General features: G+C 43.8%; 1 protein-coding gene across 2 annotated transcripts in view; it reads left to right on the top strand.

Annotated features, from left to right (window-relative positions):
* The first annotated feature begins 791 nt into the window (after positions 1-791).
* The window catches only part of cetp (cholesteryl ester transfer protein, plasma), a 45,500-nt gene continuing 31,221 nt past the window's right edge, over positions 792-15,070 (top strand). Inside the window, exons 1-5 of one of the 2 annotated variants that reach the window (XM_078400471.1) lie at positions 792-1,251; positions 2,115-2,229; positions 4,408-4,539; positions 9,411-9,481; positions 12,475-12,562. In XM_078400471.1, the coding sequence (XP_078256597.1) occupies positions 1,122-1,251; positions 2,115-2,229; positions 4,408-4,539; positions 9,411-9,481; positions 12,475-12,562 (536 nt within the window). In that variant the 5' untranslated portion in view covers positions 792-1,121. The remainder of the gene's footprint in view (positions 1,252-2,114; positions 2,230-4,407; positions 4,540-9,410; positions 9,482-12,474; positions 12,563-15,070) is intronic. The other variant, XM_078400470.1, reaches the window with a different exon arrangement.

The raw sequence follows: 15,070 nt of genomic DNA, 5'->3' as shown, positions 1-15,070 counted from the left end.
TCCTGTTTTCACGCCACTTTCACTGGGGCGATGTTATAAGCCTTCTTTGCCTGGAGAGGTAGTAAAACTTGAGCCGTTCTTCTGACTGAAACAGAGGACAAATATTCCGCACCCATTGCCGGTCTTGCCCTGATGAACGTTGCCCTTTTGCTAATCTAGGAACGGCGATGTCCTTGCACAGTTTGACCTGTTGTGTAACAACGACAACAATGCAGTCAGACTTCCAGCAGCTGAGATACTCGCTTCTGAAGCGTCTGACTCGGGTTGATAGGTATCTCGGATTCCACTGTAACCTCATGCAGCCCGAGGCTCCAGCGGGCAGGTCTGGGCGGCCGGTCAGTCGGTCGGTTCGAGTCCCACAGCAGCGCTAGTGAGACGGGAGGGAGGGGGGGGGGGGACACAGCTTCATCCCCAGGGCCATAGCTGCTATGAACCGGTCCTGCTGAGCCGGATGGTCACAACGCATAGATCAACTTGCACTTCATCCTGTCTAAAACTGTTACAATCGTTTCGTTGGGTTGCTGTTGTCTAAATTACTTAAATTATTGCATCGTATGGGAGGCGCATTCCCAATCTCGTTGTACCCCTGGGTACAATGACAATAAAGATATATTGTATTGTATATTGTATTGTATTGTAGTGGTAGACAAGACACTTCCAATCATTAACCACCAGACAAACAGACACATTGCCCAAGGGGCTCCCAGAAACCTCAACAAAATGTAGTAATAATCAGCGAGGTCTTAACATCCCGGGTTGAAAGTGGACAGGTTTGGGCTAACTCGGTGTGAGACTGAACAGAAATCCCGCAGGGAAAAGCTTTAGTGGGTCAGAAAAGAGAAACAGAGTTATTAATGTTTCGAGTTGGCGACCGGTCGTCATTCCCAACCCGCTTTAAGAGTCGGAGGTGGAGCATTGTGACTCCTTGTGTAAAGGTCGGGAAGGTGGTTTCTAAAGTACAAGTGGGGATCTCTGCAGTCTGGGCAGGAAACACATCGCGCCCGTGCATTGGGTGGCGATTACAGCGAGGGCGAGTGCGGCCAGCGCCTGCTCCATATATATAATGGCACTGGACACACCAAGGCCAGCTCTCGCAGTGTTAATAACGCCGGCTGCACACCATGTTCCCATTGGGGCAGGTTGCCCCCCTGCTCTTCCTGATGGCCGGCGCCTCCCTCTCTTGCGAGCCCGGCTCAACCACAAACTCCACCGGCATTGTGTGCAGGTTTACCAAGGACGCTGCCTTAGCCTGTAAGTTCTGGGGAGGGGAAAGGAATCAAAAAACCCGGCGACTTCCCACCCACCCACCCACCCAACTAACCAACCTCCCACCCACCCACCCACCTACCCAACTAACCGACCTCCCACCCACCCACCCAACTAACCATCCTCCCACCCACCCACCCACCCACCCAACTAACCAACCTCCCACCCACCCACCCACCCAACTAACCAACCTCCCACCCACCCACCCACCCAACTAACCAACCTCCCACCCACCCAACCAACCTCCAATACAGCAGGAGTCGGCTGCCGCAAGGAATTAAACCGGACTGTCAATGGGGAAACTGCGATTAGTGTCAAAGAACGTGTAAGAAAATAACTGCAGATGCCGGGTCAAAGAATGGCTCAGTTTCTGACTGTGTTTGTGGATGGGGCGAATTCCCGCAGGTTCATGCAACTTAAGTGGATTGTAACGCGCTCCGTGACTTGGAAGCACTGAGTTAATGTTACCCCCTCTGGAATGTGCACATTTAACTTCCCCTGTGATTCAATTTGACAACGGTTTACAGTATGCAGCATTATATCCCGAATGCTTCATTCTGCTCTGGGTGCGAGTTCACATTTTTAAGATTCGCTCTCTGTACTGAATTTTCTTTTGTGCTGCGTTAGTTTGTGCTGTGTTAAGTAAGGCCGGGTTCTAGGTTTAGTTGATGCAAGAAATGATGCCGACTGCCACACATCAGCCCTCCGGGACAATGGTTGCGCCGTTTTACAGCCGAATCCCTATGGTTCACCCGCTCCCCAGGACGGGTCGGCGGACGCGGAGCCGGGGAGACGGTGCACATATTCCGAGCGGTTTTAACGAGGCTGATTTATTTCATATTTTCCAGTTAACCAGGAGACGAGCGATGTCATCCAGGCGACATTCCGGCACGCTTCCTTCCCCGACATCAAAGGAGAGAAATCTATTTTGTTTCTGGGCTCCGTTTCATATGTATTAAAAAAGTAAGATCCCGAAGTATCTCGTTTAAAGAGAATGGAGATTTGTTTTTTTTTGGTTTAAAGTGCTGGAGTAACTCAACAGGTCAGGCAACATCTCCGGAGAACATGGATAGGTGATGTTTCGGGTCGGGACCCTTCTTCAGACACTCTGAAACTCGCCTACCCATCTTCTCCGGAGATACTGCCTGACCCACTGAGTTAATCCAGCACTTTGTGTAAACCAACATCTGCAGTTCCGTGTTTCGACATTCGAGGTTTATTTTGTTGTTGATGAAAGATGGGGGGATCTGGGGGACAGAAGGGATGAGACCTGGGACAGATCTGCCATGATCGTACAGGAGAGCGGGATAGGTTTGAGGGGCCGAGTGGGCTACCACTGATTCTATTTCCTTGTTTTTTTTTTTCTTTAATCTCTTGGCGCGCATTTGCCTGAGTGTGGTCAGAATGTAGTGAGTTGAATATTTCTGACAACCCGTTTCATGTTCAACTCAGATTACATTCACATAATGCAAAATGTGAATTTCTGCAGCAGTATTGAAATCTCCTGTTATCAATGAACTGGACTGATCAAACTCGCTGCCTCTGCAATGTGAATTGACCACAATCTGTGCAAAATCCACCCTTAACAGTAGAGCACAGGAATGAGCCATTCGACCCACAAGGTTTGTGCTGAACATGATGCCGCGTTAAACTGATCTCATTTGCCTATCACATCCATGTGCCTATCGAAAAGCCTCTTAAATGCTATCATCACCACCTCTGGCGATGTGTTCCAAGCCCCTAACACTCCCTGTGGAGAGAAAAAACTTGCTCAGCATATCTCCATTAAACTCTCACCCTCTCACCTTACAGTTATGCCCTCTATTGTTCAAATATTTGCACCCTGGGGAAAAAGGTTCTGACTGTCTACCCTGTTTATGCCTCTCATAAAAGTCTCTCCTAAATCTCTGACGTTCTCAGGAAAACAATCCGAGTTTATCCGATCATTCCGTGTGAGTGAAACCATCTAATCCAGACAGCATTCTAAGTAAAAGTTTAAAATATCATCCCAGTATTAACCTTACGATGTGGGAATGTGCAGCAGAGGTAATGTACTGAGGCCAAGCAGGGAAACCTTGCAGTGCTCTGCCACCCTCTTCAAACATGGATTCAGCTCTTCCTTAAATAACTTGTCAATTGATTTCTGACCATTCACCTCTGTGTAATGCGCACAGTTCCATGTTTACCATTAGAAACTGCTGATGAAGAAGTGACGGTACCCTGTGCTTTTCACTCGCAGTAGAACAAGGAACAAATAGATAGAGCTCTTAAGGATAGCGGAGTCAGGGGGTATGGGGAGAAGGCAGGAATGGGGTACTGATTGAGAATGATCAGCCATGATCACATTCATATCATATCATATCATATCATATATATACAGCCAGAAACAGGCCTTTTCGACCCTCCAAGTCCGTGCCGCCCAGCGATCCCCACACATTAACACTATCCTACACCCACTAGGGATAATTTTTACATAATTTACATAATTTTTACATTTACATTGAATGGCGGTGCTGGCTCGAAGGGCCGAATGGCCTCCTCCTGCACCTATGGTCTATGGTTTATTGTCTAAAGCTTATAGCGCGATGGCAAGGATTAATGGGTTCCCACCTGGGAATTGATATTTTCCCCACAATTCCTTTTGGGCTTGTTTTTTTGTTGATGTTCTGCTTTTGTCCACCAGCACCTCTGACAAAGGTTGAGGTATGCCTCACTGCAAGATGGAGTGATCAGTGATTCTGTGATGAGCCTGTCCCTCACTGTAGCTTGAGACCACTGGTGCCACAATGGTAGATCGGCCGGCAATTCAACTGGGCACATGTTACGAACAGGGCCGTCTTAACGCATGGGCCTGATGGGCACTTGCCCGGGGCCCCACGAGCATAGGGGTCCCATTTTATCGACCATTTACATTTTTATTCCTGTGAGTAGTTGTCGTAGGGGCCCCAGTACACTGCTTTGCCCAGGGCCCATAATGCTGTAAAGACGGCCCTGGTTACGAAGCCATACATTGTGCAAATGTCTGTAGTCTGACTTGATATGCCCCTCTGACTGTTCCCTGGAAAGACCACCACAGTTTGTACTTTATGTTCTCATTGGAATTGCATCAGTGTATACAAAAATATATCTCTCTGGTTTAAGTTTGCAGATAAACTATATGTCTGTGGAAAGTAGTGATGTGGACCTCAGCAATGAAAAAGGAATCCTCCTCTCCATCCAAAACGTAGCTACCACCTTCAAAGGAACCATGAACTATGCATATTCCAGCTGGCTGCAAGTATTCGCTTTTAATTAAACTGTCTTGGTATTTGGATTTGTAATTTTTTTTTCCAGAGTAATCAGATTTTATTAAAGTATGGGTTTTTTTCCTACTGGATGTGGAATAGAACATAGAAAATACAGCACAGGAACAGGCTCTTCAGCCCACAATGTCTGTGTTGAACATGCCAGGATAAACTAATCACATCTGCCTGCAAGTGATCCATAACCCCCCATCTCCCCTGCATTTCCATGTGCCTATCACACAGTGGCACAGTGGTAGAGTTGCTCCCATACAGCGCCAAAGACCCGGGTTCGATCCTGATGATGGGTGCTGTCTGTGTGGAGTTTTACGTTCTCCCAGTGACCACATGGGTTTTCTCTGGGTTCTCCAGTTTCCTCCCACATTCCAAAAGCGTGTAGGTTTGTAGGTTAATTGGCTTCTGTAAATTGTAACTGTCCCTAGTGTGAAGGATAGTGCTTATAACGGAATATTGCTTACAAAGCGCTAGTACGTCCAAGACTGGAATACTGCTGTGCCATTTGGGATCCATACCAAGTGACCCACATTAACAACCTTGAGAAGGTCCAGAGAAGAGCTGCCAGGTTTGTAACCGGTGACTGTAGAAAGACCAGTCGTGTCACATAAATGCTTCATGATCTCAAATGGGACACCCTCCAAAGACGCTGTATAATAACCAGGCTTACTGCAGTCTACAAAGAAACCCACTCATTAGCTCCATCCAACATTGCCCATCTTTCATAGACTCGGAACAACAGACCAGGAACTCGACTAAACCAATCCTTGAATTATAGAACCATCAAGACCAACAAAGACTGTTTCCGCTACTCGCTGTATCCCAGAACCATCCCTGTTTGGAATCCTTTGCCACCGCATATAAAATCTGCTGCTGATAGTAAATCTTTTAAACTGTTGCTTGCGAACACTAAATTTTAAATCTGCAACTGCATGCATGAGGGACTGCACGCTTATAGCCCAACAGCGGCGTTTGGTGCAGTATCAACAAGACAAGACAACCTGGTGAACACACGGCTCCGAAAAGATGCACCTTCATCTGGTATTCCACAAGATCTTGCTGCACATCACTGTCGGGCCACCACAGAAATCGCAGATAGTCAACATGCTTATCTGATACCGTGATCTGATGAAACATTGCTTTAATATCCACCATCAAAGCAACCGGCTCTTGGCTGAACCTAATGAGAACTCCAATGAGTGAGTTAGTTGGGTCTGGACCTTGTAACAGCTGGCAGTTAAGTGATGTCCCCTTAAAGACTGCCGCACAGTCAAAGACCACTCTTGTGGTTCCTTTCTTCGAGTGATATACCCCGTGATGAGGGATGTACCAGAGTTTCCCATCACTTCGATTCAGCTGGACCATTGGTACCCTTTCAGCATAACCACTATCAATCATTTCTGTGAGGAAAGATGTAAGGTATTCATTGCAAAACCTTTCAATCTTTTTAAACTTGTGTTTCAAGCTTTGGATACGCTGCTCTGCTATGCAACGATTGTTTGGCATGCTGGTATCCTCCTGTTTGAAAGGTAAGTCTAGACAATAATGTCCATCTGTCATCCTTGCCGAACGATTTGTAATATCCATGAACTTTACCTGTTCTCTGGACATTTCTTCCTTTTCCTTGCTGGATTCTTCATTGAAGTCATGATTGTATTGTTTGACCAGAAGTTCCTCCAGATTAACCACTGAGTTCATGAGACCCTGCCGTCCGTCCTTGAAGAGGGTATTGGGTTAAGTGTGCCGTATCACCAGATTTAGCAAATAGTCCCCAGGTTGTTTGTTTCGGTCTAACAACCTGTGGGTCCCAACCATGCCAGGATTTAGTCGCAGATGGTTCTCGTCCAACTGGCAATTGGCTTTGAGCAGCTCCTTGTTCCGGATAAGAACTCCTCCTATCAGATACTATCGAGCTGCTTCTTGATCTTGGAGTGCCAAGTACACTAGGTTTTGTCTTGGCTGTTGCCAGTTTAGATTTCAGTTCCAATCGTTCCTTCCCTCTTCCCAATTCTAAGTCTTGATCCTCAATCTCGTGCTTCTGTTCCATGAGCGCAACTTGCTCTGCAAGAGCAGCCAGTTCTAACTCAGCCTCCGACAGAATGCGTCGAAGATGCATGAGATTTGCTGCTCAATTTAGAGTTTGAAATATTTGAAGCACTATCTCCAGGTCTGATGGCGTCTGCGTCTTCACCACCCAGGCATAAGGCGCCCTTGACATTGGAGAGTGCGGCCTTATGATCAACTTGGCATAGCCTCTCATCTTTGAGAGCGACCTTTATTTGGTACATCCATTTACCCTGCTTTTCAAGTTCTGCTGCAGGTAATTGTGATTGTTTCAACACTTCATATTCCTCATCGATTTCATCCTTGGGGTGGATAAATCGAACCATGTTGAGTCATACCTCTCGTACCTTTTCAGCTGATTTCATTAGTTCCGTGGTGCTTTCCATTAACTTGTAGTTTGCTTACATTTGGTTTTCATCTTGTCATATTTTTCAAGGGTAAACAAGACCCACGGTCGAAAGCTTGATTGCCCTTTTTTCCCCACTTTAGGCCGTGTTCCACTGTCGCCACCTATGACTGAACATCAGATTTAATTACAGACATTCTGAGCTTCTTGAAGAAAAACAACTGTGTCCTTTATCTCCTTAGGAATTTAAAAAAAGACTGGTAACCAGGGACTCCCAAGGTCGTTGCTGTGTGACTTGCATTCCAAGCTCCCATACCAGTTATGAAAACCAGGCTTTCCTATCACTTGCTGCAAAACAGGCTTTCGCATAAACCAATTTAACACAGACAACGATTTCTTCAGCTTTCAATTGCCACAAACTTCAGTCTCTATACAAGAGCTAATTATCTTAAAATGACTCTAAGAAACAGATATAACGCTCCAGTTTCCGCGAATAGCTTGTTCAATTCTGCGGTTGAAAGATTTTGGTAATAAATCTCTCCCAGCTCAGTAAACTCTCGTAGCCTTCGTCTCTTGCGAAGACAGGCTTTGACTGAACTTCCCAGAGTAAATTCCAATAAATTGTTCCAGCTTGGGTAGATTTTTACGATATAACGGTCAGATTTTTGTCTATCAAATTAGCTCCCAAGCTGCTGCTGACACAGATTAGGTGGAACAAAAGTTTCTGACGCAAGCAATCACAGTAACAGAGACCTCCACGACGTTTAAATTAGTTAGTCGTTTTATTTGAAGTTGCAATATAACATATCGACATATCACTTGTCATTGACTTGTCATTGATTCGCTTGGTAAAAATCTATATCCTACCGTAATCTGTGTAATTAATACGAACTGTCAGATCTATCTTCGGCTGAAATTTCTTACTGATCTTCTTGTCAGTAAGTTCTTCAACTGATTACATATTGGCTGCTACTTCTTGGCTGCACTTCTATCAGCCCTTTCTTGGCTCGAACTGCCGAACACGCCAAAGCTGGACGTTCTCTGACTCCGCTGACGTAAGCATTAGCATTAACCTCTTAGTGTCCAAAATACAGCAGGGTACAAAGTAATATAATAATGTGAAAAATTAACTAATAAACGCAAAATGGCTCCTACAGTGCTAGTGTATTGGGTGATCGCTGGTCAGCATGGACTTGGTGGGCTGAAGGGCTGTTTCCCCTCTATCTCTAAACTTAACTAAACCATGTTGTAGTGTCAACACCTCAGTGATCCCCCAGATGTAAGATCCTTAGATGAAACTATGAGCATGCAACAGATTTGGGCTTCTGTACCTTTATTTTTTTTTCAATATTATTAGTGATGATTAAGCCATGTGTTGTTATCAAGTGCAATTTCCCAATTTGCAGCCATGACAATTTTAGTAGTGGATATCTCAAATTTTATTTGCTCTAGGATTAAGGTCATTGCCAAATTATTGAGAGCCAGCATATAGACTTCCACTTAAGATATATTTATTTATAATGAACCTTGTCGGATATAAATTTGATCAATTTTTGCCACCTCTGTCTTTAAATGCTTAGCATTAGTATGTATTTTAATCAGTGAGTGTGTATTTATTTTTGTGGATTTGAGCATGTAAGCTTGGTTTTACATTTAGAAATCCTGGAAGGAAAAGATAATGCAAGAATCGTGTGGTAACAGTTAGACCACAAGAATCTTGTCTTATAAAGCTCATTGATTCTGAGATTGGAGGGAGGGAAACATCATACATTTTTGAAGAGACATGGATTGGATCTATCCACCCTATTCCAATGGGTGTCTAAATGTTGTGTTGGAGTAGTCGAGTCAACTATAGTTAAGCCATATTTGCATTTATTGTCATACGCACCAGTACAGTGAAGTACAGAGGTGAAGTTGGGCGGCACGGTGGCACAATGGCAGAGTTGCTTTATTTACAGCACCAGAGTCCTGCGTTCGATCCTGATTATGGGTGCTGCCTGTCCAGAGTTTGTACGTTCTCCCTGTGACTGTATGGGTTTTCTCCGGTGCTCCAGTTTCTTCCCACGCTCCAAAGACATACAGGGTTGTAGGTTAATTGGCTTCGGTGCAAATGGTAAATTGTCCCTAGTGTGTAGGGCAGTGCTAGTGTATGGAGATGACTGGTCGGTGCGGGCTCGGTGGGCCGAAGGGCCTGTTTTTGCGCTGTATCTCTAATCTAAAAACTAAACTACAGGTACGATGAGACGTTGTATCCTGGATACTCGATGATCAGTGTGTACTTGGTGAGCTGATGGACCTATTTCTGCGACTGTATAACTTTCTTTGAGCAAATTTTGTGCACACTTTGTGCAGGGGTCATTAAGTTCACCAGAGTAATGGATGTGACTCTAAGGGATAGTGTGTTTAAACAAATCATCTTCAATTATTTCTTTCCTTAGGTTAAAGATAAATCATTCACTGGATTTTAAAATTGAGGTCCAGACTGATGTTGATCTTGCTCTAACTCTAGGTAGGTGTGGTGTTTAACATCCTTCAAGAAATTGGGCTAAACTCACTTTGTTATATGATTTATTTCCAAATGCCAATTCCTTCCTTATACTTGTGAAACAAATGTCTTTTCCAAGGGTCTATGTACAAATTTGATTCTGATTATTTTCTTTACAGGGTGTGTTTCTTATTTATTGGTTTTAATTAATATTCATGATCTTGCAGTGTGGAGCACTTGCTTCATATGAAGTCATATGTCTTAAGTGATAGGAGCAAAATTAGGCCTTTCGGCCCATCAAGCCTACTCCGCCATTCAACCATGGCCGATATATCTCTTCCTTCTAACCCCATTCTCCTGCCTTCTCCCCATAACCCCTGACACCTGTACTAATCGAGAATCTATCTATCTCTGCTTTAAAAATATCCACTGACTTGACCTCCACAGCCTTCTGTGGCAAAGAATACCGCAGATTCACCACCCTCTGACTAAAGAAATTCCTTCTCATCTTCCTAAAGGAACATCCTTTAATTCTGAGGCTATGTCCTCTAGTCCTAAACTCTCCCACTAGTGGAAACATCCTCTCCACATCCACTCTATCCAAGCCTTTCACTGTTCGATATGTTTCAATGAGGTCCCCCCTCATCTAAACCCCAGCGAGTGCAGGCCCGGTGCTGTCAAACGCTCATCATAAGTTAACCCACTCATTCCAGGGATCATTTTTGTAAACGTCCTCTGGACCCTCTCCAGGGCCAGCACATCCTTGCACAGTTATGGTGCCCAAAATTGCTCACAATTGCTCATATTCCAGAACAGAGCAGGGAGACCATACAGACAGCATTGTGACAGGATCGAACCTGGGTCTCTGGTGCTGTGATGCAGCAGCTCTTCCGCTGAGCGTAGGATATAGATGGGAATGTTAGGATGGAGCTCAGGATGATTTGGAGCTTGGGTTATTAATCGACAGAGGTTTATGATGTTGATGTGGGAGGCCTGTGAAGAGGGCCTGATCAGATTCATGTAAAATAACCTGAAAATAATCACAGTTATAACATCCCTTTTAATCATCCGACCTTCCTTTTGAGAGGAGAACTTGAGAGTAGTGAATCAGTGGAAAGTATTGCCACCAGACCGCTGTGGAGGCCATGTCATTGGGCTTTTTTAAATTGGAGATTGATATGATAGGTTCTTGAATAGTATGAGCGTCAAAGGTTACTGAGAGAAGGCAGGAGAATGGGGTGGAGAGGGAAAAATAGCTCATGGGCCGAATGGCCTAATTCTGCTCCATTGTTTTATGATCATGATTGTTCACTGGTCAAGCAATGAGCCAGCAACTATTTTTCTGCTGGGAGCAGGGTCATGAAGCTGAAATGTAAAGACTTTACGTGTGGCACCATTGTGGAATATGATGGCTTATCATGACACTGTTTGTTTAGTGGATACTGGTGATGTATTAAATAGCAAGAATCAACAATGATTTGATTGGCCACTTTAGAGATACAGGCCCTTTGGTCCACCGACTTCGTGCCAACCCTGTACACTAGCACTATCCTGTACACTAGGGCCAATTTTACAATTTTACTGAAGCCAATTAACTTGAAAATTTGTAGGGCTTTAGAATGTGGGAGTAAACCAGAACACCCGGAGAAAACCCACGCTACAAAGTCCGTACTGACAGTACCCGTAGTCAGGATCGAACCCGGATCTCTGGCGGCGTAAGGCAGCAAGTCTACTGCTGCTCCACTGTCATCATGCATGATCTGTGTTATGTTGGATTATTTACCTGCAAGCATTGTGGTGGATTTCAGTCTGGTGGGAAGTTTAAAAAGTTAAAAATCTGAATCTAGCAGCCTACCCTGTTCTCTTTCAGTTATAGCAGAGGGTGGAATGAAGGACAGACACGAATCATACCCCAGAATCCAGGAAGGAAGGATTTATTTAAATATTACGATACAATACAAAACGATACAATAGAACGTTATTCATCCCCAGAGGGAAATTGGCCCTTTCTTCATTCTAACACCAATTTGTTATTAACTATAGTTGACCAGCTTTCCATGGTCTTCTCAGCAGATGAACAGAGGCTGAGGATGGGAATGCCTTTCAGCTCTGAGGAACAGGGCCGCTTCCTCCAGCCCCAGTATTCATCCTCTAAGCACCCATCCTGGGTCTAGTCTACTTCCCCTCATCTCCCCTGAATATTGACTTCTGCCCAACCACTTGTGTGAGATACCCTTTACTTTGACTACTGTAAATCACCAATGTCAACAGTGTCCCTCCTGCCTACTCCACTAACCATCAGGTCAATGGTAAGCATTGTCGCATCTGGAGGCTCAGTGGTGCAGCGGTAGAACTGCTGCATCACAGCACCAGAGACCCAGGTTCGATCCTGTCACAATGCTGTCTGTACAGTCTCCCTGTGACCCAGTGGGTTTTCTCCGGGTGCTCCAGTTTCCTCCCACATTCCAAAGACATGCAGGTTTGTAGGTTTTTAGGATTCTGTAAATTGTCCCTAGTGTGCAGGATGGAAGTAATGTATGGGTGATCGTTGGTCAGTACAGGCTCGATGGGACAAAGGGCATGATTCCATGCTGTATCTCTAAACTAAACAAGTATGTACTTGGGTTCAGTTAAATTCATTTTTCACACAGTTCAGTAAAAATCTTACTACACATAGGCACGTCATGCTTGAGTACAAGAATGTAGGAATAATACATTACACTGACACAGTACGCAAGAGTTGCCATCTTTCCATCGCCGTTCTGTATGATTCACGACCAAAGTTGTTGAAAAGGTTCCACCATTATAAAGACCAACTGACCAGTTGTGCCAAAATGCAGCCCGATATTTTTTTATTGGAAAATACTTTTTGCATTAAATTTTAAAGCAGCTTTGGGAGGTCTTGCTTCTTGAAGTCATGCCAAGGACCAGGACAAACTGGATGTGCCGCTGATAAGATGATTCACTGTGTCCCATTGGGTTCCTGTCACCATGACTGCTCTCCTTCTGTTGCACAGCTTGTGACAACGGGCGAATAGCCACGACCGTCTCGGACTGCGTACTGAGCTTCGACAAGCTAAAGATACAGCTGCAAAAACGGAACGAGTAAGTTAACAAATTTATATGAATGAAAAGTTCTGAGATTTTTGTTTAGTTTCTTCACACAATCCCTGACATTAATGCTAACATGGAAAATACTGAGAATTCTTCTGGCCTGGAATATTTTATCCAATCTTTACATTGGTTCACCATTAATTGCAGTGAATATAATGTAGAATGATGGTATTAGCCACAAGCAAAATGATTGCAATGGTCACTTTGCCTTTGAGAATGAATGACAAGTTCATGACAGCACTATTGATTTGATATCAAGGAGTCAAGTGTTTACTTATCCTGGTTAAGTGTCACTGAGCAATATAGGTGATATCAGTTAACAGAATGTAAAAGATCACCGGAATTTGGATTGTCACCAGGTAACGCCCAGTGATCATGTTTTCAGCAATTTTTAATTAAATGTTGGTTGAAAATTTATGTGCCCTCAAAACTGCCCACATCCCTACTGATCAAAATTTGGAGATGTCGCTGATTGTGCTGATCCAGAAACTTTTCCAATTGTGCTCATTATCCAAGAAGCATATATTTAGATTTTTCAGCTTCATTACTCTAAATGGGAATCCAGACTTTTAATGATTTATTTTCCCGATGAACCCATTTTTAGCTATTTCACTTAAAGTGCATTGGTCTAATGCTTTGGAATAAATCAAGAAATATCTTGTAGTGGGAAAAAAATGAATTAATTATCACGTAACATACTCCCAGTTGCGATATTACATGGAAGCCAAGATGTTTGTGAGTCTGTCATTTAATTTTAATGGGAGCAAAAAATGTAACTGAACTATTGCAATTTCAAATGTACTTTAAATATAATGTCCACACTGAATGCAAGGCAGAAATTCATTTTCCTACAGCTTTTTCTTTAAAGCCTTCAGGACACAGAATGGCACAGCACAGAATGCTTCCGGCCCAGTATATAAAGTGTGATCTGGCTGCTCCTTCTTTTTAATATCCTTGCGGATATTTTTGAGCACAATTCTTTTTACAAATTGGTACAGACGTGAAATATCAGTCTGTAATTCTGTAAATAAAGTCAAAGAACATCTTCCATCCTTTGAGTCAGTGCACTGCAGGTTGCAATGCACTGCAGTTAATACATTTTCTCCTCATTTCACTTCTGTCATCAATGAATTGAAGTCTGCGTTACCTGCCTGGAGTACATTCTGCTTACGTTCCAACGTGCCCCAAATTGCCTGAAATTTTATTGTCAAGGAGGACAGCTTTAGTTATAGACAACGGCTGGAAGTCTGGAATCTGAGATTTCAGAGGGGAATAGAACGTGTCAGCTGTCCAAGGTTTCAGGGATACTGAAGGTCTGTTAACACGATTCTGTGTTAATGTACATCACTGGCTGCTGTTCATACATCCTGCAGGCAGAGCCAGGAATGAAGATTTCCATCTTTTTGGGGGAAAAAACACAGAAGTGCATCCTTAATGTTATGAGGTGAAAATATGCAGACACATATATAACCCAACATTTTACACGTATTCTTGGTTGGTTATTACAAGTTACTGCTTGCTCCCACCTCATCCAGTTTTGAAGACTGGAAGAATATGCCCTAGCGCTGGGCTGGGTAACATTTGATGGAGGGAGGAAAGTTCAGGCTGAAAGTAGGGGTTGCTTCATTAAGTGATGGCATCTAATTGAGGGGGTGCTGAGCAAAGATAATAGAGCAGAGCAAGATAGACCACTAGACCTTAAAAACCGTAGTATGTCATGGCGCCATTTTAGTAGGCAGCAACTTGCAGAAACATTTATTTTTTTAAATAACAAAAATCTATGAATTGATAAATTAGATATATTCTGCACTTTTATGGTATCATCACACATACTGTTCCCCCAAAACACTGATTACACTACGAGAGGCATAGCGAACGGTAGGTTTTGCTTACTAAAATGGCAGACGTTCTGCTCCTACTACACTTCAGTATAGGCGATTTCGACAGAGTGGTTCATCTTTGGTGCTGAGGGATTCACAGTTCTGGTGAGTTCTCACTTGTGACGTTTCCTGTTTCTCTGTATTCTAAATCCAATCGTATCTGCTTTCTTTTTGTTTGCATCCTGATCTCTGGGCAATTTCAGATGTAAATGGACATACAACAACAGTACCTGCTTTTTGATACATTAGCAACTGCTTGTAATTGTTTCATCTGGATCCTTCTTGCGTCTGAAGGTCTTGGAAGCTTATGGCAATGGGTGTTTGTACTGTAGAAACAGTAATCCAGCCAGTTTGTTCAACTCTCAACTGCAGTGTGAGAATTGAATTCAGTTTAGAAATGAAAACGCCTTCAAGTTAAAAAAAACCAGAAATTGCAGAGAGTTGTAGATGTAGCCCAGTCCATCAGACCAGACTTCCAACCATCTACACTTCACGCTGCCTTGGAAAAGCAACAAACATAATCAAAGACGTCCCAACCCAGCCATTCCTTCTTCTCCCTGCTCCGCTCCAGCATAAGGTACAGAAGCTTGAAAGGGCACACCACCAGACTCTGGACTGG

The sequence above is a fragment of the Rhinoraja longicauda genome, chromosome 6 (genome assembly GCF_053455715.1).
Source record: "Rhinoraja longicauda isolate Sanriku21f chromosome 6, sRhiLon1.1, whole genome shotgun sequence".
Classification (NCBI taxonomy): Eukaryota; Metazoa; Chordata; class Chondrichthyes; order Rajiformes; family Arhynchobatidae; genus Rhinoraja; species Rhinoraja longicauda.
Note: the sequence above shows the minus strand (reverse complement) of the source record. Positions and strands in the feature narration are given on the sequence as shown.